This window comes from Gavia stellata, chromosome 7, assembly GCF_030936135.1.
Source record: "Gavia stellata isolate bGavSte3 chromosome 7, bGavSte3.hap2, whole genome shotgun sequence".
NCBI lineage: Eukaryota > Metazoa > Chordata > Aves > Gaviiformes > Gaviidae > Gavia > Gavia stellata.
The window spans coordinates 7512221-7536256 of record NC_082600.1 but is presented as its reverse complement, the minus strand read 5'-3'; the positions used below and the strand labels follow the sequence as shown (position 1 = coordinate 7536256).

The 24036-nt window shown below is 43.4% G+C and overlaps 1 protein-coding gene across 1 annotated transcript; it reads left to right on the top strand.

Annotated features, from left to right (window-relative positions):
- Positions 1-1673: 1673 nt before the first annotated feature.
- Positions 1674-23982, top strand: DHRS7 (dehydrogenase/reductase 7). Its single transcript, XM_059819606.1, has 7 exons — positions 1674-1809; positions 6787-6939; positions 13002-13108; positions 14103-14342; positions 19873-19995; positions 21474-21689; positions 22432-23982. Exons 1-7 carry the CDS (start codon positions 1674-1676, stop codon positions 22465-22467), a joined length of 1011 nt encoding a protein of 336 aa, XP_059675589.1. The 3' UTR covers positions 22468-23982.
- The last annotated feature ends 54 nt before the right edge of the window (positions 23983-24036 follow it).

The window sequence follows — 24036 nt, the reverse complement described above, 5'->3', positions numbered from 1 at the left end:
TAAGATCATCAAGTCCAAACTAAAAAAAAAAAAAAAACAAACACCACACACACCAACCCACCCAACACCCACCACACAGCACCATGCCCATCAAGCCACATCCCACAATGCCACATCCACACGCTCCTTGAATAACTCCAGGGAGGGTGACTCTACCACCTCCCTGGGCAGCCTATTCCAATGTTTCACTACTCTCTCAGTAAAGAACTTTTTCCTAATATCCAGCCTGAACCTCCCCTGGCGCAACTTGAGGCCATTTCCTCTTGTCCTGTCACTTGTCACTTGGGAGAAGAGACCAACACCCACCTCTCTGCAACCTCCTTTCAGGTAGTTGTAGAGAGCGAGAAGGTCTCCCCTCAGCCTCCTCTTCTCCAGACTGAACAACCCCAGTTCCCTCAGCTGCTCCTCATAAGACTTGTGCTCCAGACCCCTCACCAGCTTTGTTGCCCTTCTCTGGACACGCTCCAGCACCTCAGTGTCCCTCTTGTAGTGAGGGGCCCAAAACTGAACACAGGATTCGAGGTGCGGCCTCACCAGTGCCGAGTACAGGGGCATGATCACCTCCCTGCTCCTGCTGGCCACACCATTTCTGATACAGGCCAGGATGCCCTTGGCCTTCTTGGCCACCTGGGCACACTGCTGGCTCATCTTCAGCCGGATGTCAGTCAACACCCCCAGGTCCTTTTCTGCAGGGGAGCTTTCCAGCCACTCATCCCCAAGTCTGTAGCGTTGCACGGGGTTGTTGTGACCCAAGTGCAGGACCCGGCACTTGGCCTTGTTGAACCTCATACAATTGGCCTCAGCCCATCGATCCAGCCTGTCCAGATCCCTCTGCAGAGCCCTCCTACCCTCGAGCAGATCAACACTCCCACCCAACTTGGTGTCGTCTGCAAACTTACTCAGGGTGCACTCTATCCCCTCATCCAGATCATCAATAAAGACATTAAACAAGACCTGTCCCAAAAGCCTCCTGCAAAAAGGATGCAGCACGGCCTGTGACGAGAGCAGGGGGTGACTGCAGCTGGGCTGGGGGCCGCCGGGGAGCTCCAGGGGGGAGAGGAACCATCACTGTCTGCAAGGGACAGCCGTGAGGCTCTCCTCAGCAGGGCAGGCAGTGGCTTTTGATGTCTAAACGCCAGGTTTTGATCTCTCAACACCGAAGCCAAACCACCCCGGACACCCGCGCCATGCCCCAGGACGTGCAGCGGCCAGCGTTGTTTACGAGCAGGAAAAGGCCGGGCAGCCCTCCCCTCCCCTCGGGGCCACGTCGAGGGTGGGCAATAACACAGGGCCCCGCTCCCAGAAACCGACCTTCACCCCCTGTCACATGCATGGCCTCTCCCCCACAAACCCAGCGCTTATCGCCGCAGCCTTGACTGCGCCAGCCCCGGGGCCGGGTTACGCGCCAGCCCCGACGGCCACGGGACTCCCGCGGGGTCCGCCTCGCAGCCGGGGAGCGCGGGGCAGGCCGCGGCGGGGGGGGGCGGTGCGGCGGGCGGCTGCCCGCCCCTGCCCGGCGGGGAAGAAGGATGGCAGGGGCGGCGGGAGGCGGGGAGGGGGCCGGCGCTGCGCTGCCGTGGGGCAGGCGCTGGCTTCAGGCGGCGGGGGCGGCTCCCGCCGCGCCGCGGCCCTGATAAAGGGGCGGCAGGAGCCGCGGGCGGCGGCGGGCGGTCATGGCGTGGGGCTGCGCGCTCTGCCTGGCGCTGGCGGGCGGCGCCCTCCTGGCCCTGCTGGTGCAGCTGCTCCGCTGGCTGCGGGCCGACGGCGACCTCACGCTGCTGTGGGCCGAGTGGCGGGGGAAGAAGCCAGGTAAAGCCGCCCGTCAGCAGCCGCCGACCGCCGGGGGGGGTGGCGGCGGGGGTCCGGGCGGAGCGCAGTGTCACCGGGGGCGAGTTTGGGGCGCTCCGTGAGGGGAAGGGGCACGACGGCGTCTGGAGGGGAGGGGGTTCCCCTGGGGCGGGGCTGAAGTCGCCTCAGCTCGGTGGACCCAGCCCTCGGCAGCTGCCCCGCGGGCTTGTGTGGAGATCAACAAAAACAACCCCCAAAGCATAACTTTCTTGCCCTTGTCCAACAAGGTGTGGTGCCCCTCATGCCGATAAAGTAGCTGTCTAAGCAGCTTCGCCGCCATAGCCAGCTCAAGCGGGTCTGTGAGGAGGGCTGGCTCGTTTGGCCCAAACCCGGTTGTTTTGCGCTGTTCCGGGCAGGTGTCCAGTTCTGGCACCGGCGTGTGGAGTGGCTGCGGCTGCCCGGGGAGCCTGAGGTTCAGGGAGTGTCGGAGGGAGAAGGGTCGGTAGGAAGAGAGGATGTTCGGTGCATGTGGCCAGGATGAGTTGCCTCGTAGTCTGTTCAGCTTCTGTTTCAGTTTATTCTTACATCCTCAAGTAGATTTCAGTTTCACAGTAGTGCTGGAAGTGTTTACAGTGTCGTAAACACGGATATTAATGTTAGGATGAAATGGGTTTCCTCTGCTGAGAATTGTGCCCTGAGAGGCATAAGGGAACAGCACCTCATGATTCCTGTCTGTGGCTTTACACCGCTTTTCCTAAGGTGCTGCTTTTGACACCTGTGGGTGTGCAAGTTCAATAAAATGCTGTCAGACAGGGATTGTCAGCTCTTGCACATGTTGATCTTTCTAACTAGACTGTAATTCTGCCTACTTCTGGACAAAGATCTTTAAAAATCATAGGATTTATTTGCTCAATAGAGACTTTGATCAGAAAAGCCACAAATTTCTGAATATCCCCCCTCAGCTTAGCCAACGGTGGTGACTCGGGGCTGCTGTGGTCTGTGCTGGGTGAGGTGGTTGAGGTGAAAGTGGGGAGCTGGTGCTGTCAGTAACCACACAACAGCCTCTTCTTGCACCTGACCAGTCGGGGGAAAAGCTGATCTGAGAGAAGAGGGGACAAGGGACACTATAAGCTGTCCCATGTGGGAAATGAAACTGCATGGTGGGTTGAGATAGGGAGATAGGACTGCATCAGATGAAGGTGGATCAAGAAAGTGTGCCTGGGGGGAACAGTGAGGAAAGGGTTTGGGCTTGAGACCATGATTCGGTCGGAGATGGTGGCGTGGGTGAAGGTCAGCACTAGGAAGGGCTTGAGAGAAGAGTAGGACAAACTTGTTGGCACAGCTCTGTCTTCGGCTTTCAGTAGAAGCTTGCTGCAAAAGTGCTAGTCCATATAATGGAGAAGAGAACAGAAAAGCATGTGCAAGTAATAAAGCTCTGAGAAATGCTAAATTTAAATCTGTGTGAGCAATCTGCAACTCTTTGGGTATGCAGCCCAAAGTTTTAGAGTAACTCCATCAGGTAGTTCCCTTACTATAAGAAAACTACAAAAAAGCTTTGTGTGTGGACTTTGCAAAGATCATGGAAAGACTGAGGGCAGAGAAACAAGATAAATCTTGACTAATACAAACAGAATTGAAACTTTGTCCTGAGGGATCTATGTGCAATGCACATCAAGATTGAGGAGCTCTCAGGTAGACATAGTGTTATTTGAATGTAGCCTTCAGTCTTATTGGAAGCCTGGAAACCTTTTTAACTAGTGTCTCAAAGTTCCCCTGTAAAGAGCACTGTAGTCATTTTCTGATGTAGTTGTTTCAACATATAAGAAGAATTTTGTCAACATAAGCTCCTTTGTGCTGCAGAGAGGTGAGCTGTGTTTTGCCCCCTCCCATCTCCCAGCCTCAGTGCTTTTAATTAAGTAAAATATGTAGCTGAAATGGTAGCATTTAAGTGGCATTTTACTGACAGTTGAGCCATAAGCATGTGGGATGGTGATGCCACAGTGCTGATCCTAACTCTTCAGGTAGGAAAGCAGAAGGGGCAAACACTAGAAAAGATGTTCTTTAAATATGTTCTCCCTTTTCTCTTCCTCCTCCCAATGTTTTGCATATAATGTGGTGTGCCTAGGTAAGTAAGTGTGGATCCCATTGGAAAAAAAGCTTTTTTATTTAAAGCTGTTACCAGAGCTGTCACTCTCACAGTCATTATATTTTGTTATCGCTTCTACAACATTATTATGGATGTCAAAGTTTTTGGAGATAAAACTACTTATCAGGAAGCAGACTGATCTCATATGTTTCTCTTGTGCTGTAAGCTATAATTATGACGAAAGGCCTTAGTATAGGTAAGACTGGTTCCATTTCAATGATTCAATTCTATAGGGAGAATTCACTTCTGGATTTTGTTGTTGGCAGGTGCTGGATTGCTTCCCATCTTCTAAATATTTGTGTGGTGGGGTGACTTCCTTATGTGTTGTGTTTCGTTAGCTGAACAGCAGTCACTGTGAATGGTGTGCTTTTCACAGGCAGTGTAATACTATCAAGCGAAGGAGGATCCTTTTATGTATGAAAGCCTACGTATCTGAAACCTACTCTTTAAGCTGGGAATAATGGTATGATCCTTTAGGGGTGTGGGGAGGGTGTTCAGCTTTAAACCTCCCCATCCCAATTTTTTTTCACGAATGAAATAACATGGCAACCTTGTGCTAGAGGAGCTATAAAATATTGGGGGAAAAACCCTAAATAGAGCTACAAAACCACTTACTGGATTACTTGCGGTACTACTCTATTCAGCTTCTCATTTGTTATGCCTTGTAACACAGTAGTTAATGGTTAGTAATAGTACAATCTGCTTTTATTTTTTAATTTGTCATGGTTAATTTTTAACCTTATTTCCAGTAACAACAGCGCATGTATTTTAGAACAAGCTGGTGGTTTGCTACTTGTTCTACAACAGTGCTTGAGCTAGGTTTTCCATTATGTTAACTCCCAGTAGCTCAGCTCTTGGTAACTATCAGCACTGAGGAATCAGTGGAAAACTTTCCTTATCTCAGTTAATTATTCTGTCCACAGAACAAGATCCTGAATAACTGCAGTGAAGCTGCCCAAGACAGGTTGGGAACAGGGAAACTGAGTGGTAGGAGGAAGCGGATTTGTTTTCAGTAGCAAGAGGAGATGAGTGTGGTAAGCAGGGTTGAAAGTATGTCCGTGTGTTCTGTTGTTCATGTAGTGTTTGTCCACACAGGTCTTCTGCCAAAAAAAATGTAATAGGGGAGATGAACCCCCATGTTTCTTGTGATTTATTCAATGAATTAGTAATGTATTGGAGTAAAACTGTAGGAAGAGAGTGTGAATGCGCTTTACAGACAGCAGTCATTTGGTATCATTATTAATAAAGTGGTTATTCCTACAACTTCAGCAACACCTCTTTCTACCTCCCAAGTGTATCTCTCCTTTGGAAGGGGACTGTTGCTGCTTTTGTTACTGTTTTTAAAAGCAAACAAAAACATCCCTTTGGGTGGTTTCCCAAACCACCAAAGCTTGGTTTTAGGAGGGATTTTTCTTAGTCTAAAATACCGTCAGCTTAAAAAAAGACAAATAATACTCCCTGCCAGTCCTACAAACTCAAGTTGAGCTCCGATAGTTAGTCTTGAGTTCTCTCTGCTCTCATCAGAAGGGCGAAAGGTTTTGGTGTTGATTTCTTCATGGGATTTGTGTCATTAAGACTCTGAAAGTAGAAATTTGAAATGCAGTGTAGTATGGAGAAAACCAGAAACTGATTACTGAAGTAAGCAGGAAGTAAAAGCAGTCCCAGCCACTGGCTGCTGTGAAAAAGAAGTACTTTGGCTAAATTAAATGAGTGGGTAAGTTTCAGTGAGCTGAAAAATGCTATTTTGGCCTTTTTGAGAATAGAACTGGAGTTAAGTCTCAGGAACTGCATCTGGCTCTGCTGTTTGAATTATACCACGAAATCTTTCTTGGTTGGCACTGTTGGAACACTCTTCTGTACAAACTTGAGAAATAGAAGGAAGAGCCCTTGTCAGCAGTGCTCTGAATACTTCAGTCAGATTTTCACTGAGACTAATATTCACTAACACTAATCTTGAAGAATACATGCAAGCGTTAAGCAATGATACGTTCTGGAAAGTGCTCTGATATTAGCCATCATTCGTCCTTAAATCATGTTCTAGAATTAAATGGGTGATTTTCGTCCATCTATTTGATGATTTTGGATATATGTCTGGAAAGCTAAGCCTTTTCCCAGCACACGGGTGTATCATGGAGCGTGGAATGGGGATGACTGCAAACAAGGGGGAACAGGCATATAAGCAGAGAAGTAAAAGGAGTAAGATGCTATTATTTTTACTACAGCTTAAAAAAGCATGCCTGGGCAGGAACTATGAGTACACGGGAAATTCACACGTGAGCTTACACCTTGGGAACTCCATGTACTGTACTCTGGCCAATGCAGGAATTAACCTGTATCAGATACAAAACAAAGTGGATCAACACCCATTTGGTTTGTTATGATTAGCTATCTTTGTTCAGAGAATTTTCTTCTGTTGGCAGTTACTTAGGAATGTTTTTGAGGTAGAACATTATTGGGAAAGGTTTGCTTAGGCTTTTGTTTGGATTTGCAATACAGTAACTGTTTCCTCTAACTTCCAAGAATTCTCTTTTCCCTTTTCCTCTGAAGCTTTTTTGATGAGGTCAGTGGAAATGCTATGTGTGGATGCAGAAATGCAATCAAATTTCTTCCATCAGGTAGATAATCAGTGTTTATTCAGATTAGCCTTGGAACAAAGTTCAAGTGGCAACAGAACAGCTATGAACGATTTCACAACTGCACATGACCAAAAAATAAAGAAGTCAGGATTTCGTAATAGCCAAAAAATTTGAGCATATTTCTTAAAAACAGTATCAGATTATACCCCTGCAGTGACTTAAATGCTTATCCTAGCATTGGCAATGTGTGAACTACTGTCTTGATTCTTTTGATAGAAAATGAACTGCGTGGCAAGGTTGTCTGGGTGACAGGAGCTTCAAGTGGAATTGGAGAAGAATTGGCTTACCAGCTATCAAAGATAGGAGCCTTGCTTGCCATCTCAGCAAGAAGAGAGGATGAGTTGGAAAGAGTGAAAAAGAAATGCCTTCGTAAGTACAACTTGCCACTTCATGCGAGTGGTTCCACTCTTGCTGTGATGGAATTGCCACAGAAATACTAACCCACATATCACAGGAATAAATTTTGCGATGAAAGTAAACTTTATACATAGCTTCACTGTACGTTTGAAGCTGGTATTTTCTTTTTGTGAGCGAGAAGCTTTTGTATAGACTTGCATTATGAGTTTCTGCATAAGCCGATGTTACCTAAAAATCTCATTATCAATTGCAAGTGGTCTTGTAAGATACTACATTAAGAAAAGGAATACTGTGGGGAGGGGAGGAAACAATCTGAGGGGTATCATCCTATTAAGATCCAAACCATGTAGCTGTGTGCTGCTGAAGTCTTCTTCCTTCAGGTTTGTGCATGTTATAGTCAGACTGATAACTGACTTTCCTCTCAGGAAAAGGAATGAATAGAAATGTTCAGGAAAAAGTTGTTCTGCACAGGTGCAAGAAAGAGGATCTCCTGTAGATGAAGAGGAACAAATGTGAAGCGGAATGTTTAACTATTCCAGTTATCTTTCATATGCCTTCTGGGTCAGTAGTCTGGCTTCATTCCTCCTGTTTCTCTTTTCCCTCCTGTTTCCTTGCTTGACAGCAAGTGGGATAGACAGTTGATTCATGTTGATAAATAGAAGTTTTGAACATGATTAACATCATGTCTTTTTCATACTATATATCCACTGTAGCTTAGTACACAGTATTTTATACTGAATATATTATGACACTGACAGTTCGTTTCTGGTAATGTTGACAGAATGTCCACAGTTTACTTGGAATGAATGTTAGTGGATAATGACATGTTTGTCTTGGGTTACCACCTAAACTTTTCTAGAAATCTAAAAGTTGCAGCGGGCTACTGTGAAAATCTGTCAAGGAGCTTCAAAAACATTCAACCTCTTATTTCTATTTCCTGATGCTTTAAAAAAGCAGTCGCTTAAATAGATAGCTTCAAAAGGAAGCAAGGGACATAAAATGACAGTGTGGTTAAGTGGTAATCATGGCAAAATTCCAATGCTATATGACGCAATGTTTAGCGGTCAGTAAAAGCATGCAAGTACATTTGCGTCTGTGGCCGTTCATTGTCATTGCAAAACTGGTAACACTAGATAGGCTGGCAGGAGCCATAATCCTGGATGTCCATTTTCAGGCAACACTTGTATGAGAGTGCGATGTGCTAAGGAATATTCAGAAAGATTATTTCAATTGATGTGAACCAAAAGTACAGATTTATTTAAGATAATTTCTGCCTCTGGCAACTTCAAGTAACCCTGTGAATGTCTTAGCTGTGGTATATACTAGCTTTAAAGTGTTACGTAGCCATGTGTTTTGCAAATATACGCTACTGAACTTTATTTTAACTATAGGTCAGATTAGTAGGAATATTGGAAACTCGTTAGGAACATAGTTACTCCATATTTTTTATAGCCAGCCTTTAAGTAGTGGAAGAAAGTAATTGGGTCCCCTTCCCCTCTTATCCATCTTTTCTCAAGGCTATATAAACCCAGCTTTCCACCCCTTTCCTTGATTATCATATGTGCTAGACCCTGTAACCATCTTAGCGGCCCTATGCTACACTATCTCCAGTTTATCAGTGTTTGCCTTGGACTAGGGGTGTTCAAAATTTGACACAGTAGTCTAGATGCAGTTTTTAAGTGCAGGCACTTAGAAGTCGCTTCCCTCAGTCTACTCTTAACAGTGCAGCCCACTAGCATTTGTAATTGCCAGAGCTCATTGCTGACTTAAGTTCAACTTGCTGTTGTCCTTCCATCAGGACCTCAGGGCTTGTTTGGAGAGCTGATACCTAGCCATTTGGACGTTGGCTGGCAGTACTGCATGGCATTATTCTGTCCCAGGTGTGAAATTTTGCATTTCACTTTACTGAGTTTAATGAGGCTTGTCAGACCGTTCTTACAGCTTGTTAGGATGCCTCTGAATGGCAGTCCTCCCCTCCGGCATAGTAACTGTTCCTTTGAACTCGATGTTAACTGAAAATTTGCTGAAAAACTGTGTTTTGTCCCATCATGTGAGTCATTAATGAAGATATTAAAAGATACTGGTCATGGAGGGATACCAGTTATAACCGGCCACCAGTTAGACTTTGAATGGTTGGTTGCTATTCTTCAGGCTCGGTGATCCAGCCTGTTTTTACTTGCATTGTAATCCACTCATCTAGTGCCCTCATATTTCCCCAATATAGCTTCAAGGATGCTATGGAAGACAACATAGAAAGCCACATAGCTAAGGTAAACAACATCCACTGCTCTTGCCTTGTCCACAGAGCCAGTCATCTCATCACAAAAAGCAGTTAAGTTGGTCAGGCAGTATATGTCCATGCTAAATCTATGCTGGCTTTTCCCAGTCATCTTCTTGTCCTTCATGTACTTGGAAATTGCTTTCAGGAGGAATTGCCACATAATTTTCCCAAGGACTGAGATTAGGCTGTGTGACACTTGGTTTTCTCCAGTTGCTGGGGAGCTACTCTACTTACCAAGTACCTTCCAAAGATGAGTGACATTGGCCAGCTCTTGTAAATCTTGGATGTATATATTGCCCCACTTATATGTGCAGTTTGTCCCTAACTTGGTCTTCCTCTGATGTTGGTAGTATTTCTTTCCCCCAGAGTCTAGCCTCAGGAGTGTGGGAGACCTGAGAGGATATCTTGCCAGTGAAGACTAAGGCAATGAGTACCTCATGTTTTTCTGTGCCCTTTGTCACTTCGTGGCTATCCGTGTTGAGCAGTGAGCTCACTCTGTCTTTGGTCTTCCTTTTGTTGGTGCTGTACCTATGAAGCCCTTGTTGCCTCTCACATTCCTCACGAGTTTCAACTCCGTCCGAGCGTTGATTATCCTGATTCCATTCGTGCATGCTTGGGCAGTGGATCCATGTGCTTCCTGGGTGGTTTGTCCCTGCTTCACCTGCATGTTTTCTTTTTGCAGTTGAGTTCAAGAATTTTCTGTAAGGTTTGAGTAGCGTGGAATGGATTAAGATTGAGCTGCCACATGTAACATCAACTTGAATTGGGCTGAATTATATGGCGTAATTGGAGCTAATAGGCTTTAACATGCCAGCTGTAGATGCTATGCACAGCAGCAACTTAACTAGATAATTTTCATATTAATGTCAGAAGCAAGCACACTTACCTTGTTTAAAATTGAGAGGCACCACCCTATGATACACGTTTATGCATTCTACACTGCTTAAAAGCTGAAGGAGAGAGAGAGAGAAGGAAAGTACCATAAAAGCTATGGTAATACCTGTTGAGTCATGCATATGCCAACTCAACATTTCTGTGCAGGAGGGAGAGAAAACAACTTGTATAACTTACAGAAGCCACTTGCAGGAAGCATGTACTTCCCCCAGTCACTCTCTGCAACATGAGTTGAATTTCACCAGTAATTTTGGAGGCTGTTTTCTCTCAAAAGCCCTTTAAAAAAAATAAAAGTAGATGGGGGTGTGTTTCTTGGTTTGACAAAGCTCAAATATGATTTAAATATAGGTAAGCCAAATGAATGACAGGCAATCTATAAGTTACAGAATTATACAGTAATCGAGTTTGGAATGGACTTCAGGAGGTCATGTTGTTCAGCCTCTGCTAAAAGTTCATGTTCTGTTAAAGGGCATTATACAAGATAGAAATAAAAGATAGAAGAGGAAGTGCTGAAGAACTGGGAAATGAAGTGTCTACACTGAGTAATAGCATTTATTGTGTTAGGAGAAACTACTATCTTGGATTAACATGTATTGAAAAGAGTTGTTGATCTGAAATCCACTAGGGGATCCTAGGGAAGGAGCTGTACACTTGATGTCGTAACAAAATACTGGTTGAAGTCAGGGTTACTTATGCAGCTGTCTTTCAAAAAACAATCTGGCTTTGGGTGATTTTAACCATATTTTAGTTAAAAAGTAACTAGAACTTAATGAACCATCAGCAGGGATTGATGCTTGATAGGAAAATATTAGTCAAAAGACCTGCTGCTTCATGGTTGGGCAGTTTGATCCCGACCAGAAGCCATGTAGTGTGAAGCTGCTATGTAAGGAGACTTTAAAGGACCTCCAGAAAATACTGTGCACTAGAAGCGCACGGTCTCACAACTGTGTGAAAGTGGCCTTTGTTCTGGGCAGACTGAGCTTTGAGCGCTCAGGTTCAGAAATGTTGCATCCAAAAGCTGGTGGCTATGTGCAATTCAGTTTGCAGCTGGACACACTTCACTAAAGGATGTTAACTAACATATGTTAGCATTTGTGTAAAACGATGAACTCTAAACTAAGGTCTCCCGCTTGGGAGCAAGTGTTTTTCTGGGTTATCATAATTGTTCCCTTAAGGGGATAGTAGTGAAAGGAATGGAGAATATCATTCTGACAATGTATAAATTGGGACATGTACATGCCTTCAACACTGTGCACAGTTCTGGTCATCTGCCAGAAGAACAAGGGGATGGGTGGATGGTAGAAGTTGTTTAGAAAAAGGGTAACAAGAATGTTTGAAGTTTTGTAAAAGCTGTCTATGAGGAGTGACTAGACAAGGATTCCTCACCCTAGAAAAGAAATAAGGAGGCTGATAAGACATGTACGATCTGAGTGCTTTGGTGGGGTGAAAATCAGGCTGGACTACCAATTGCTACAAAACAAGAACTAGACCTGTGGTTTGATACTTCCCAAAGTCAAAAGTTTCTTACATCATATAAAAGAGCACTTTCTTCCTTATCAGCAGTCTGTGTCTTTTCCTCTGCTTCTTTTTTTCACTCCTTGTGTAGCTTTCTTGTCTGGGATGGTGGTGTGGTGGTGTTAGTCCACAACAGAAACACTCCACACCCTGGTAGGCTTCAGCTGTGCAAATCTGTGTGAGGGAGCATGATGTTGAGGTCTGTCTCTGAGAGGGTAGTCTAAACTACATGGATTTTGCTGTGGTCTTTCTGGAAGAAATGGAGGGGAAAATGCACTTGTAGGGGTTGGAGGGAGCAATAAATGGAAATACTGGTAGCTTTAAACCAGACAGATGTGTTTATTATAACCAGTAGCCTAAATATTAGTGACCTTTGAACAGAGGCAACTTAGGGATTTAAGTAACCTTCTTATTTGTACATCACTGTAAAGGTAAAGTTCAACCTTACCTGTATATGCAAGAAGTAGTAATTAATAAATCAAAGCCTTAGGCTCTCTAAAGAGTGCAGATGGTTAAAGGGGAGCAGGTACACTTGGTTGTGGCTAGGAATCAATTTAGAAACAAAAAGAGCAATATCAAACTAATATAAATAAAGAAAAAAAAAATATGTTGTATGTAGTTAAAAAACCCTGAAAAGATTAACATTGAAGATTTTATTTTTGTGAGTCATATGCCCTAAAACGTCAGGGTAGCAAACCACTGTTCAAGACATACTTTCTATGCAAAAGGTCAGCTGTTCTGAAGAGACAGTGGTAGAAACGTTCAACATGAAGGCTTGAACTTGATGACAGCTGACTTTTATTTCAGGAGATGAGTATATTAAAAGCTGTCAGTTAAACAAAAACCTTCTTCTACCTCCTCCAGTAACCATCCAATAATCTAGCTTTTCTAGACTTTGCCTCATAGCTACTCATGTATGTATCTTGTGTTTTGGGTATAAATTGGACTAGTGCTATTGTCAGGAATAAACATGCTTGACCAGTTAACATACAAGCAAAGTGTCAAGGCTGCTAATATGCTATGCTTCTGAATGGCTCAGTGAAAAATTTTGGTATCTAATAATCCTGTCGCATGTTACTGCCAACTAGTGCAATTTATTTGGAGAATTGAATTGTCTATATTGTGCTACACAAGCCTGTTTGTTAAAGTCGAGCTTTTCACAAGCAAAAACATAATGATGAGAAAAGAAAGACTTGGTAGGAACACATTAAAGATGGATTCTATGTGGAGATGAAAACAAAGCAAGTATTTTATTTCCAACTCAATGTTACAGTTTCTTGGCATCTTTTTAGTGAAAATGTGGTGTTTAAAATCACATTACATTTCCTACGATTGTTATGTCAGTAATCTTACTGGTTCCCATTCACTTTATGGTTGTTTTTAGAGATTAGCAACTTGAGTGAAAAAGATATCCTTGTTCTGCGTCTTGACTTGACTGATAGAAGCTCTCATGAAGCTGCAACCAACAGTGTTCTTAAGCATTTTGGCAAGGTAAGTTGTGCTTCTGGGGTTAAACTTCTTTTTCTTCTCTATCTCCTATCCCTGCATTTATGTTTGTATTTTATTCTATCGTATCGTAAATTCACCAGTGTCTACACCTTTCTTAAGTTTCAATATTAAACTTGCCAAAAAATACCTGAATTTTCATCCCTTCTGTTGCTTGCTTCTGGGTTTCAGCAGGTTTTACAGAGATGCAGCAATGAACAAATGATCACTGGTCATTACCAAGAACTAAAAATTCACTTGCTTGATGTCACTGAATTTCTGGACCATCTGGAACAATCCTCAGCTGTATACTTAGGACTTAAAATTGCATATGAAGTCAGAACCTGTATTTCGTAGTTTCAGTAATGCATGTAATTTGGATTCAGAGCCATATGGGACAAAACTGGATACCAGGCACAATTGGTTTCCTTGTTTTGTTCATAGTTCTCTAGATTGCTAGTCCAGATGACGGAGTTAAGAAAATTGCAGTCAGGAGTAACTAATGTTAAGTACAACGTGCAAAGCTTCAAGTTGGGCCTTTAGTCCATTGATATTTTGGTTTCACAGTGAAATTATTGGTAACAGATTTGTTTCTTCTGTTCTTTACTCTAGTTGGTTTCTGGTTTTGCACAAAACATATTTTCAGAGGTCACCTTGCAGAACCTGAGCTTTAAGTATTATTTGCTACAGTGCAGTAGGGTTAAAAAATGTTGTGTGGAAAACAACTTTCCAGCTGCCAGTGTTCCTGTACTAGAAGTTAACCTTGTTTGGCATCAAACACTGTATTCCTGTTTTGTTGACTCAGCTCAAAATTAGCCAGCCCTCAATTCAAAGGGGAGGTCTAGTGGGGGAGAGCACCTGCTGAAACTTCTTCAGCAGCTGATACATCTTACATGTGTATGGCAGAGACAGCACTAGAGGGAGGAGAATAGTCACTTGACAATTGCCTGAGGAAGTGCCAATATGTGTTTTATGAATTTATCATCGTATCTTTCCTGAGATTGATGTTTTAGTCAACAATGGTGGACGTTCCCAACGGTCTCTGTTCATGGATACAAACCTGGATGTCTACAGTGCCATAATGGAACTCAACTACCTAGGTACAATCTCTTTAACAAAACATGTCCTGAATCACATGATCCAAAGGAAAAAAGGAAAGATTGTTACTGTGAGCAGTGTGATGGGTATCATGGGAGCTCCTCTTGCCTCTGGGTACTGTGCCAGCAAGCATGCTCTGCAGGTAAGTTAAATTTCTGAGATTAATTAAGTCTTGTTGTGTAATAGACCAGCATCAGTGCTGTAGCAGAGGACTTTGTTCTGCGCAGAAAACACAAGTCTCTCCTGAAATTGCACACAGCTTATATAGCTTTCTCAGGTTTTGAAAGTCCTTTAAAATTGATCTGCTCTGAAATGTGAAATATCTCAGCTCCCAGTGTAGATTTATTTTCCTGACTAAAATTCAAATGCCATCTTAGTTGGTCCTAACCACTATGTAGTTAAATTCCAACGTGAAACACAAGACCTTAGCCTCTGGCTTTCGGATGAAGGAACACCTAAATCAGAGGATTATTCTGTTGCATATAGAAGCCCTAATGTTCTCATCTTAATTCAGTTAGGGAGGAGAAGTCACTGGTGAGAGTTTTAAGACTACAGGAAATCTTTAGGACAGTAAAGTGAGAATAATGAGTGGTGAAGCAGACTACTCAGAGAAATGAGAATTCCTGATCTAGCCGGGAACATCTGAACAAATCTTCCCAACAGTTCTGAATCTTGCTGTGGTGTGAAGAACTGGCAGCGCATAGTGTCTTAGGAAGTTATCTTCTGTGTAACACTTAACTTTCAATCTTGCTTGGAAAGAGTTTTTGAAAGTAGTTTTACTAGTAGAAAAACATAAATGAAGAGCTCAGAAAAGTATCTGGGGAAAAAAGCCTGTATCATTGAGGAATAATTTGTTTAACTAGTAAATTTATTTAGACATATTTATCTTTCACCACTGTTTGACTTCCTGCTAATGTACATTTTGATCTCAGTAAAATAAACTTCAGCTGTGCTCAGTGATGATTTAAATTGGCACCTTCTTACTCCCTGCTGGATTTAAGCACATAAACCGAGGAAGTAACTTTGCTGAAGCTATAGGATCAGTATCTTTTTGACAATTTGACTAACAACAACAGAAATGTAACAAATGGCTGACACTGCAAAGCCACTAGACACTTGAAAGAATGAAGATGTAGAAGACAGTGACAAGTGACAGTGACAAGTCTTGGCTAATAAAAAGTTTTCAGTTAGTGTTGTGGAGAGATCTGCTGTTCATTTGAGTGGCAGTGATCAAATTGCCCATTGGAGGCCAGCTGATGGTTTAAGTCTGGTAGATTTAAATTAGAAGAACGCAATGAGCAGAAGCATGAACTCCCTTTATGCTCCTTTGTTTATTAAGTGTTCTTTCAGTTGAATTATCTTTTGGGTGTGGTGTAGTTGGTCTAAGCATGGCTAATTAGTTGCAGAGCACAAGGAATTCACGTGTTACTTTAAAAATTCTCAGAGCTCTGAGTCTCATGTTAAGATCGAGAACATAGAAGAAACTTTAAAGAGATAGTTTACTGAAGTTTCTGGATTAATTAAAAATAAGCTAACTGAACTGTTCATATCTCTGTTAGCTTCTACCTCTGTGCAATAACCAGGCCAGATTCCAAACATCCTTTTTTGTTTCTTTCACAGTAATTCTGCAAATACTAATTGCAGGTGTTAAAACATGTGATTTGCAATATAGATTTTGAAAAGACTTGGTCTGAGAGTCCCTTATCGGTCTGGAGGTATGGCTATATGTGGGCATGAAGCCCTGAAAAACTAGAAAAGCTTATTTTGAAATACTTAACTTCACCAGTATAGTTCAGGTAAAGGAAGTCTGTAGGAATGCTAGTCCTCTGCAGGTAGCCCATTTCTGACCATGACCAAGAAGAAATGGCTAAAAAGAGAGTGGGGGGGGGAAAAATGAAGCATAAAGTGATGCTTTTTCTGTTGTGTCTTCCCAGCATGTATCAACCTGTATTCTAAGATCTTCTTGAAATGAAGATTGAATTTTGGCCACCAGTTACTAAATATGTGAGCCCATCTGACATGACTTAATCTGTTACGGTTTTTGGTTTTTTAAATTCATGCCTTGGAGTCTACCACACTGACACAGTTAATGCTGCAATCTTAATTATGCCTTTTTCAAAAAAAGTCCCTCCTTTTGTTCTGTTTTTGTTTTTTTTTAAATTTCTTTTAAATGGCAGTTGAAGGAGGAAGGAAGGAATGCTGCTAAGAATTAAAATTTGTTCTTGAAACAATCCCACTTTGATTCATGCCAACTGGAATTCTTCATAATGAAATTACCCTTTATTTCAGTTCTGGGAGTGCTGTAAGAGCATGAGTCAAGTCCACGGGAGTCTGCATCTGGCTGATGCCATTTCTGTCCTAGTGTGATGATGCTCATGGAGATCACGTGCCATCCATCTAGTTGTAATTCATATAATTGGTGGCATGTGGAGTGGGTTGGAAATGGTGGCCTTCAAAATGTTCCTTAATTAGGAACTTGTCTAATAAGCACATGGACTGCACTGAGCAGCAACTGCTACTCTCTTTGTTCAGTCTCTGGACATGAGGGGAATTTGTAAATGTTTCTGTCATAGAAGTCACTTTAGCCTTGCCGCCTTCAGCATTGTCTGGGATTTGGTCACTAAGCTGAAAAGGCCCAGAAATGGCTTAAAGCAGTTCCTATTCCACAGACCCTGTGTCTGCATGTCAGGGCTGGCTTCAGTCTGGGCTTGGTGGAAATGCTCATTCTTCCTCTTGCGCTTGAGTTCCTTTACTGCTCCCAAATCTGGATCTGCCCCTGCCCCAATTTAAAGAACTGAGCACTTTCTTTTCCTACTTAGCTTCTCTTCTGGGAGGAAGTAGAGGAATTTCATACCACCTACCTTTGGATATCTAAGATAAGTGCTGGAATTAGAGAACCTGTATATACTGTAGATAGAGCCTCCAGAGGGGACTGAGAGAGTATGTGAGATTCTGGTCTTTAAGAGGCTCTGAGTGCATATCAGCCAGGATTTTAGCTGAGCAAGTGTCCCGGCCATCCTGTCTTCCTGGTGAAGACTGCACCTCTTCCATGGTGTAAAAACTTGGAACTGTAGCACTAGGGAAGGAGGGGCCACACAAACCGCTTGAAATGAAGTGGGATAGCAGAACGGCCACAGAGCAGAAAGAGGAGCTTGCTGTGATCTCTGGCTACATGCATTTCATGTTTACAGCCTGTGCAACCCATTAATGAAATAGCACTGACTTTGACAGTGCTACTCAGACAGCACTCTGAAAAAAGCCTCAGCTTGGCTACTGTGTAGACAGGATCTCCAAAGTTAACATAAACTCACTGGACCAATGCTCAGCTTTTGGTATCTTGCAGCTTGCTCAGGTCAGCAAGGCTTTGTAATACTTGGAGGGAAGCAGCAGTCTGAGTGGAGTGTGCCAGAGCCCATGCTTTCTGCAGGAAGGTGTCTGAAGTTGCCTACAGAGCTAACCACTGTTGTGTGCCTTTGTGTGGCTAATCAGGACTGTGGCCAGGTGCCCATATTTAGGTAGAATTTGTATTCCAGAAGCCTCCCAGCATTTAAGCTGATGTAGGTGCTTTCTCAGAAGTGGCTGAGCAATGTTTCTGGCTTCCTTTCTATCACAGCATTCCCAGACACACACCTCTCCACCTCCTTGACTCGTGGAAGTACATCGTGAGTTTGTCTCCTTCAGGCAAAATGGGAGTCAATTCTGTTCCTCACCAAATCACCAGAGAGTGATAAGGGAGTGTGAGCTGGGAGAACTCTTGCTTAGTCCAGCTCATGCAATTCAGTGTTGATGGAATAACTAACGATTGCCCAAAGGAGGGAAGATAGTGGTGTAGGCTGCTGTTCAGGCTGTGTTTCTAGGAGAGCCTGGACTTCCAGTCATTGCTGCGGTGAATAGGATACAAAGCACCCGTGTGAACATGGAGCAGTGCCACGTCTCCCCCTCACCCAAGTGGCCATGCTCACCAGTCTGACACATGCTGCCACCTTCTCCCATTGGGGTCTAGTGTCTTTTTACTTGTTACTTTTTCCTCAGCTGGACTGACGGCACAACTTTGTGACAGGACTGCACAACTTAGGGGTTTAGGGACTTTTCTGAGATAAGTGGGCTCAGGACCCCTTGGGGAAAGGACGGGGATGTAGAAAGTGCAGGTCTGGGCTGTAGCATGAGCCTGCTACATGTGGTGGATACAGCACAGCTGTATTGGTGCCACATCTGAAGGTGCGCACCAGGGGCGGAGGAGGCTTCTCTCAGGGCAGGAGGTAATCTAGGGGAGGGCCCGGGTTTTTAATCCAAAACAGCTGGGTGGTTGGCAGATCTGAGGTGCTTTCCGATGTGTCCAGAAGCAGACTTCTGGCCATGTAGGTGTCTTTAATGTTAGAACTTACTCCTCTAGAAGTTATACATCTCCAGGCTTTGATAACATGCTGTGAAGATCTCATACTAGTTATGGGGCCTGCAGGTACTTAAAACTGAAATATATGGTCAGTGTTTTCACAGAACGTAACTGTAAAACCTGTATGCAATCTATAAGCTGGAATTAGTCACCAGCAATTGGGAAATTAGAGCCCGTGTTCTTGGTCATAGGTGTGCACCACTGTGCAACTCATTGCCTAGCTTTAGTGGATTGCCCCAGTTGATGACTACCGTGTCATCACAGGAGCACATCTGGCTGATTTTAGCCCTGTGTTGCGATTTAGTTCAGAGCTCTGGGTCAACCAGCCCTCTTCCCAAGCTGGACGGGAGTAGAAATTATAAATTTTTACTACAGTGGGAGAAGTTTAATCACCCTGTGCTTACTCTGTCTCCTGTGACACAAAATTCTGTGTTAAAATAAATACAGGTAACTGTTATTAACCAGGTCAAAGATAAGACATGATGTGGTGTTTGTTAAATCATAGCTTTACAGTGCTTGACCAGCAGCTTTGGTGGGAAGCACCTTCCTGAATTGATCGTGTTCCCTGTAAGAGTTGCTGTCTAAATGTGAATTGCCACAGAGATTAAGAAAACTTGTATACTGGTAGCTTAAAGAAAAGAAATGCTTGCAGCTTTTGTAATTATAGTTTAACTTAGATACACTGGTAGCATATTCCTGAGCTGAAATAAGATTTATATCTATGTGCATGCAAATCTCAAACTCTACAGTGAATTCAGTGGTGCAGATTTGCCCCTAAAATAATATCAGGGTGCACCTTTGACTTAATATGCTGGAAAGTTTTTTTCCTTCTTCTCTTATATAAAACCAGTGCCACTTACTCAGTAGAAACCATTTAAAATCTGTATTCTCACCACAAAGAGCAATTCACCTGCAAAAGATTATTTCCACGATGCAGTTCTTACGATTAGTAGCACTTCCACTACCAAAACAGTGAGGCTTGTCCTCAGTGCAGGGACAGCAGACTCTGGCTGTAGTTTGGGGAAATTATTGGGGGAAATTATTGGGGGAAATTAAGGACAGATTCCTCAGTGATTTATGTATCAATATGTATAATTGCAGATAAAACTTTTAAATTAGCCATTGAATGTGAAAAGTCAAAGAAAGTAATAGGAATTGCTTTTAGTGGAATACCGTTATCTTTACAGCATAGAATTAGTATGAAAATACGTAGTCAGTTAAACCTTGCTTCATGCGGAAACGCGGCAAGGGAAGATTACATTACAGTCTTTTCTTCTAGGGTTTTTTTAATTCTCTTCGGACTGAGCTGACTGACTACCCTGAGATAAGTATTATCAACATATGCCCGGGGCCTGTACAGTCTAAGATCATACAAAATGTCTTTACGGAGAATCTTGCAAAGGTAAGGACTCAATTCTGTTGTGATAAACCCAACTTTTGCTGCAGGCCCAGTGATGCTTTCGTGGTTTTCTTTTTCTCTGCCTAGCAAACACTAACCTTTCTTACCAAGAAATGCTTTGATTGGTGCAGAACTATGTATAGTCTTGTAATTCTTTGTGGTATCAAGTCCACATCAAATGAAAACAAAGTTTGAGAATTGTTATGCCTTCCTTCTTCCATCACATACAATCCAAGTCCAGTAAAACTTACTGTGCAGCTGCCCTGCTGCACTTTTGGGGGAAAGGCCAGGATTTTCTGGACACAATTCTGCATGCAGAATACTGTCCTTTCTGTACAGGTAGCTTTTTGTTTGCCCTAGTCACGATGTCCTCTGTTCGGTTGATGCTGTTGCTGGCAAAGCCACTAGAGTCAGCTGATGTGAGGCATGCATTCTTTTCTTGTTAGTGGTTGTTCAAGGAGAAAAAGCAAAACCTTCCAACTGCACAATTGCTTTTAATAAAGGCTGTCTAACAAAGTAGCTGGCAAAAATTGTTACTATGATACACCAAAATGTAATCTGCCTTAAAATTCATCGATTTAAGGCTCAGGATAACCCATCAGTGGGGGTTGGGGAGTCTCCCATTGTTGAATCAAGTTCTGAAAGGATTTTTGGCTTGCAAAACTTCATACTTCTGTGAAAGAAAATATGTACTTTTTGAGCAATCTGGAATGCTTGCAAAACAAATTCTTCAGATTTCAGCATGGCAAAAGACCTAGGAGGAAGAGTGCATCTAGACCAGAATTGCTTTTGCTTTGGGAAATAGAAGAAAGGATTGATAGACCAGTCTGTTATTGCCGGAGTGAAATGCATATATGTTCACAGGACCGTGGCTTATGTTCACTAAATGATACATATGGACAAGATGTCAAGACAGACATCCCTGCCACTGAAGAAGCCTGTTGCTCTTGTTTGAGATGGCTACCCATAGAGCAGAGCTGGCAGGAATATTTAAGTTAATGGGGAATGTGGCCTCATCTACTGACTTGGTTACCAAGTAACTTGCAGCATATAATGGAGTAGGCAGCTGGGAACAGGGAAGTTCCCATTTCTCAGTGCCCTCCGCTGCAGAATAGGTAACTTGTTCTGATACATCTGTTTCAGGATAAAGTAGAAGCCATGCTGAAGCAAGACAGAGTTTGGAGATCCATTTTTATAACCTTCTTTGACCCATCAAGCAAGGCACTAATTAAAAGGGTGCTTTATTTAAGCATGTGTGCTAAAGGAAGGTGGTAAGTGTTCCCACACCAAAGACTAAAGGATTAGCATAGGGAGGGATGGGTTCCCCAGCCCCAGTCTCTGCTGTACTGGCTGGGTCATTCTACTTGCGCACAGTGGAGAAACCGGGAGGAGTGTGTCTGTGGCACAGAGCCTGGCCCTTTCCCTCCCACAAACAGAAGTACAGTTCTAACCCCTCGTTGCTTGCTCTCTCCCCCCTCTAGTCCATAGAGAACAGCGGTGATCAGTCCCACAAGATGCCAACAGACCGCTGCGTCCGGCTCACCCTGGTGAGCACAGCCAACGACCTGAAGGAGGCTTGGATCAGCGACCACCCCTATCTGGCCGTTTGCTACCTCTGGCAGTATGCACCCACTTGGGCGTGGTGGCTGATGAACAGAATGGGCAAGAGGAGGATACAGAACTTTAAGAGTGGAGTGGTGAGTTTATTCCTCTCTCCTTTGCTTGCTTGTTTTTTTTACTACTCTGCTGACAGACTCTTCAGCCATGGGAATGTTGGGATTGCATTTTGGATCTGTTTCCTTTTCCCATCCTTGCTTCCCTAGCAGCTGATGCCAGGCCAGACTCCCACTGCTGCATGCCTTTTAGTCTAGAATGACTGCAGCGTGATCACATCACAGAACAGTGAAGTCAGTACGTCTTGTAGTGCCAAAGGCTCTGATCTTCATCACATGGGCTGCAAGTTCAGAACTCAGCAGTAACGCAGAGCTGAGCTGTAAGTCACAAGTGTAAATTATTAATGCAGCTTGGAATTAAGACTGTGGAAAATCTCTCCCTTGGCTGTGTCTAGTTTTTATCAGGCACATAACTTGAGCAGCTCCCAGATCCATGTTAAGCAGCACTACTGTCTGTTGGGGCTCCTCACTCACATCCCCTTCCCAGAAGACAGATGTGCAGCGCAGCGTGCTGTTCTTGCAGTACTGCTTGGTAGATGGCGTTTTTCTTACTGTGGTTTTGTTGAACTTGGTACAAAACAGCCCCCCAGGTTAAAGTACTCCAAAAGCAGGAAGTGCAAAAATAAGAGTGGCACATGCAACTTAAAACTTCCTCCTTCCACGCTGTAACTGCCCACTGTCACAAGCTGTTTCAAGCAAAGTAACACTGTGGGCAAAGGACTTAAGTAAGGGAGGGAAATACTGATTTAATGTACTCTTACTCCAGGATGCTGATGCCTCTTACTCAAGAAAGAAGAAGTAAGGACAAACGTGTACAAAGTCCAGCTGTTCTTGTGCTAAGGCTGAGAAACATTTTTCATATTGCGTGACTGCAAACAAAAGCTTTTTTTTAATCTGTTATACCTTTGTCATCATGTAACTTGACAAATCTATCAAGCTCTGTGCACATGTGACTAAATAAAAATCTCTTTCTAAACATACCTGTTTCATGTCAAACTCCCATAGGCTGAGTTTTTAAGCTTACAAGAACTGAGACAGAAGAGGCCAGGCAGCATTACTTTGTTTTTTCTGCTGCTATGACATTGGCAAATACATGGTGAGCAGGCTAAAAATTATATACCCATAGGATCCTGTTTCCCTCACTTTTCCTTCTAATGGACCTTGAGCAAAAATAAAACCCTCCCATGGTAGAAGCTTGTGGCATAAAGGGTAAGGATGTAGAGTCAGTGTTTGTGATGTTAAATCTCTTGAGCATCATGGAGAGAGGAGCAGGGAAATGTTGCTGTAGCAGAACAGCCTGTAGCTACAATGAGAAATTCCTTTCCCAGCAGATTGCTTCCAGCCAAGACACCAGTGCTCATGTCAGAGCTGAGTTAGGGCAGATAGTGCAGTATAGGCAATTTAAGCATGAAACAGAAGCTGAGGTCCCAGCTCAGTCAGAAACAGGTCCTTCCATACAGAACTGCTATCAACAGTACTGGTGTTCTTGGTGCTGGACAGCAGCAGCCCTGAGGAACCAAGGATTGTTATTTTAAAAATGTTCACCATCCCATTGACAGCCAATTAATTTGTTAGCTAAAAGCACTTCTGTAGTGGTAACTCGTCTGTCCTTATGAACTTGCTGTTGACAAAGTTCTCAGTAACATTTGGATGTACCTCAGGCCCCACCCTATCCAGGAAAAATTCTTACTACTTGTATCACTGAGTGATAATGAAAGAATAACAACCCATTTAAAATTACTGAAACTTTCCACCCATAGCAAAGAATAAGCCAAGGGTGATGTTTTTAACATGACATTTAACAAAGATGGAAACTACTGTCTAGGGAAAAAAAAGACTGATCAAATGATGACAAGTGTCTCCTTTCACGCTGTTCCTGTACTGTGGTTTGTGAAATGTGCTGAAGAGGCAGCAGTAAGGCTGCGTGACCAAATGCAGCAACTCTTAATACAACACACATGCAGATGATGTTCAGAGGATGCTTCAGCTTCCATCCTGTAATCCACAGAAGGTTTGGCGGTATTGCACCCAGAAGAAAGCTTGCTCTCAATTTACGTACAGGTTTCTCTGCTTTTTCACTACCAAAAGTGTACGCCTTTGTGCTCAAAGAGGTTGCTTCTCTTGCTTGAGCTAAAGGCCAGCTGCTGCTAGACGTGTAAACACAGACCCACCGTCATGGACTAGGCACGAGAAAGAACAGCATGGAAGGAGCAAGAGTAGAGATGAGGGGTGGCAAGGAAGTTACCTCTTTCAGAGAAGAAGCTGATGTTTAAGGAAAATGCAGGAAGTAGACTCCTTCCAAAAGGGACAAAGCATTTCCCATTTGAAAGCTTTGCTTCCCTAGCACTTTGTTCCATTAAACTGATTCTGT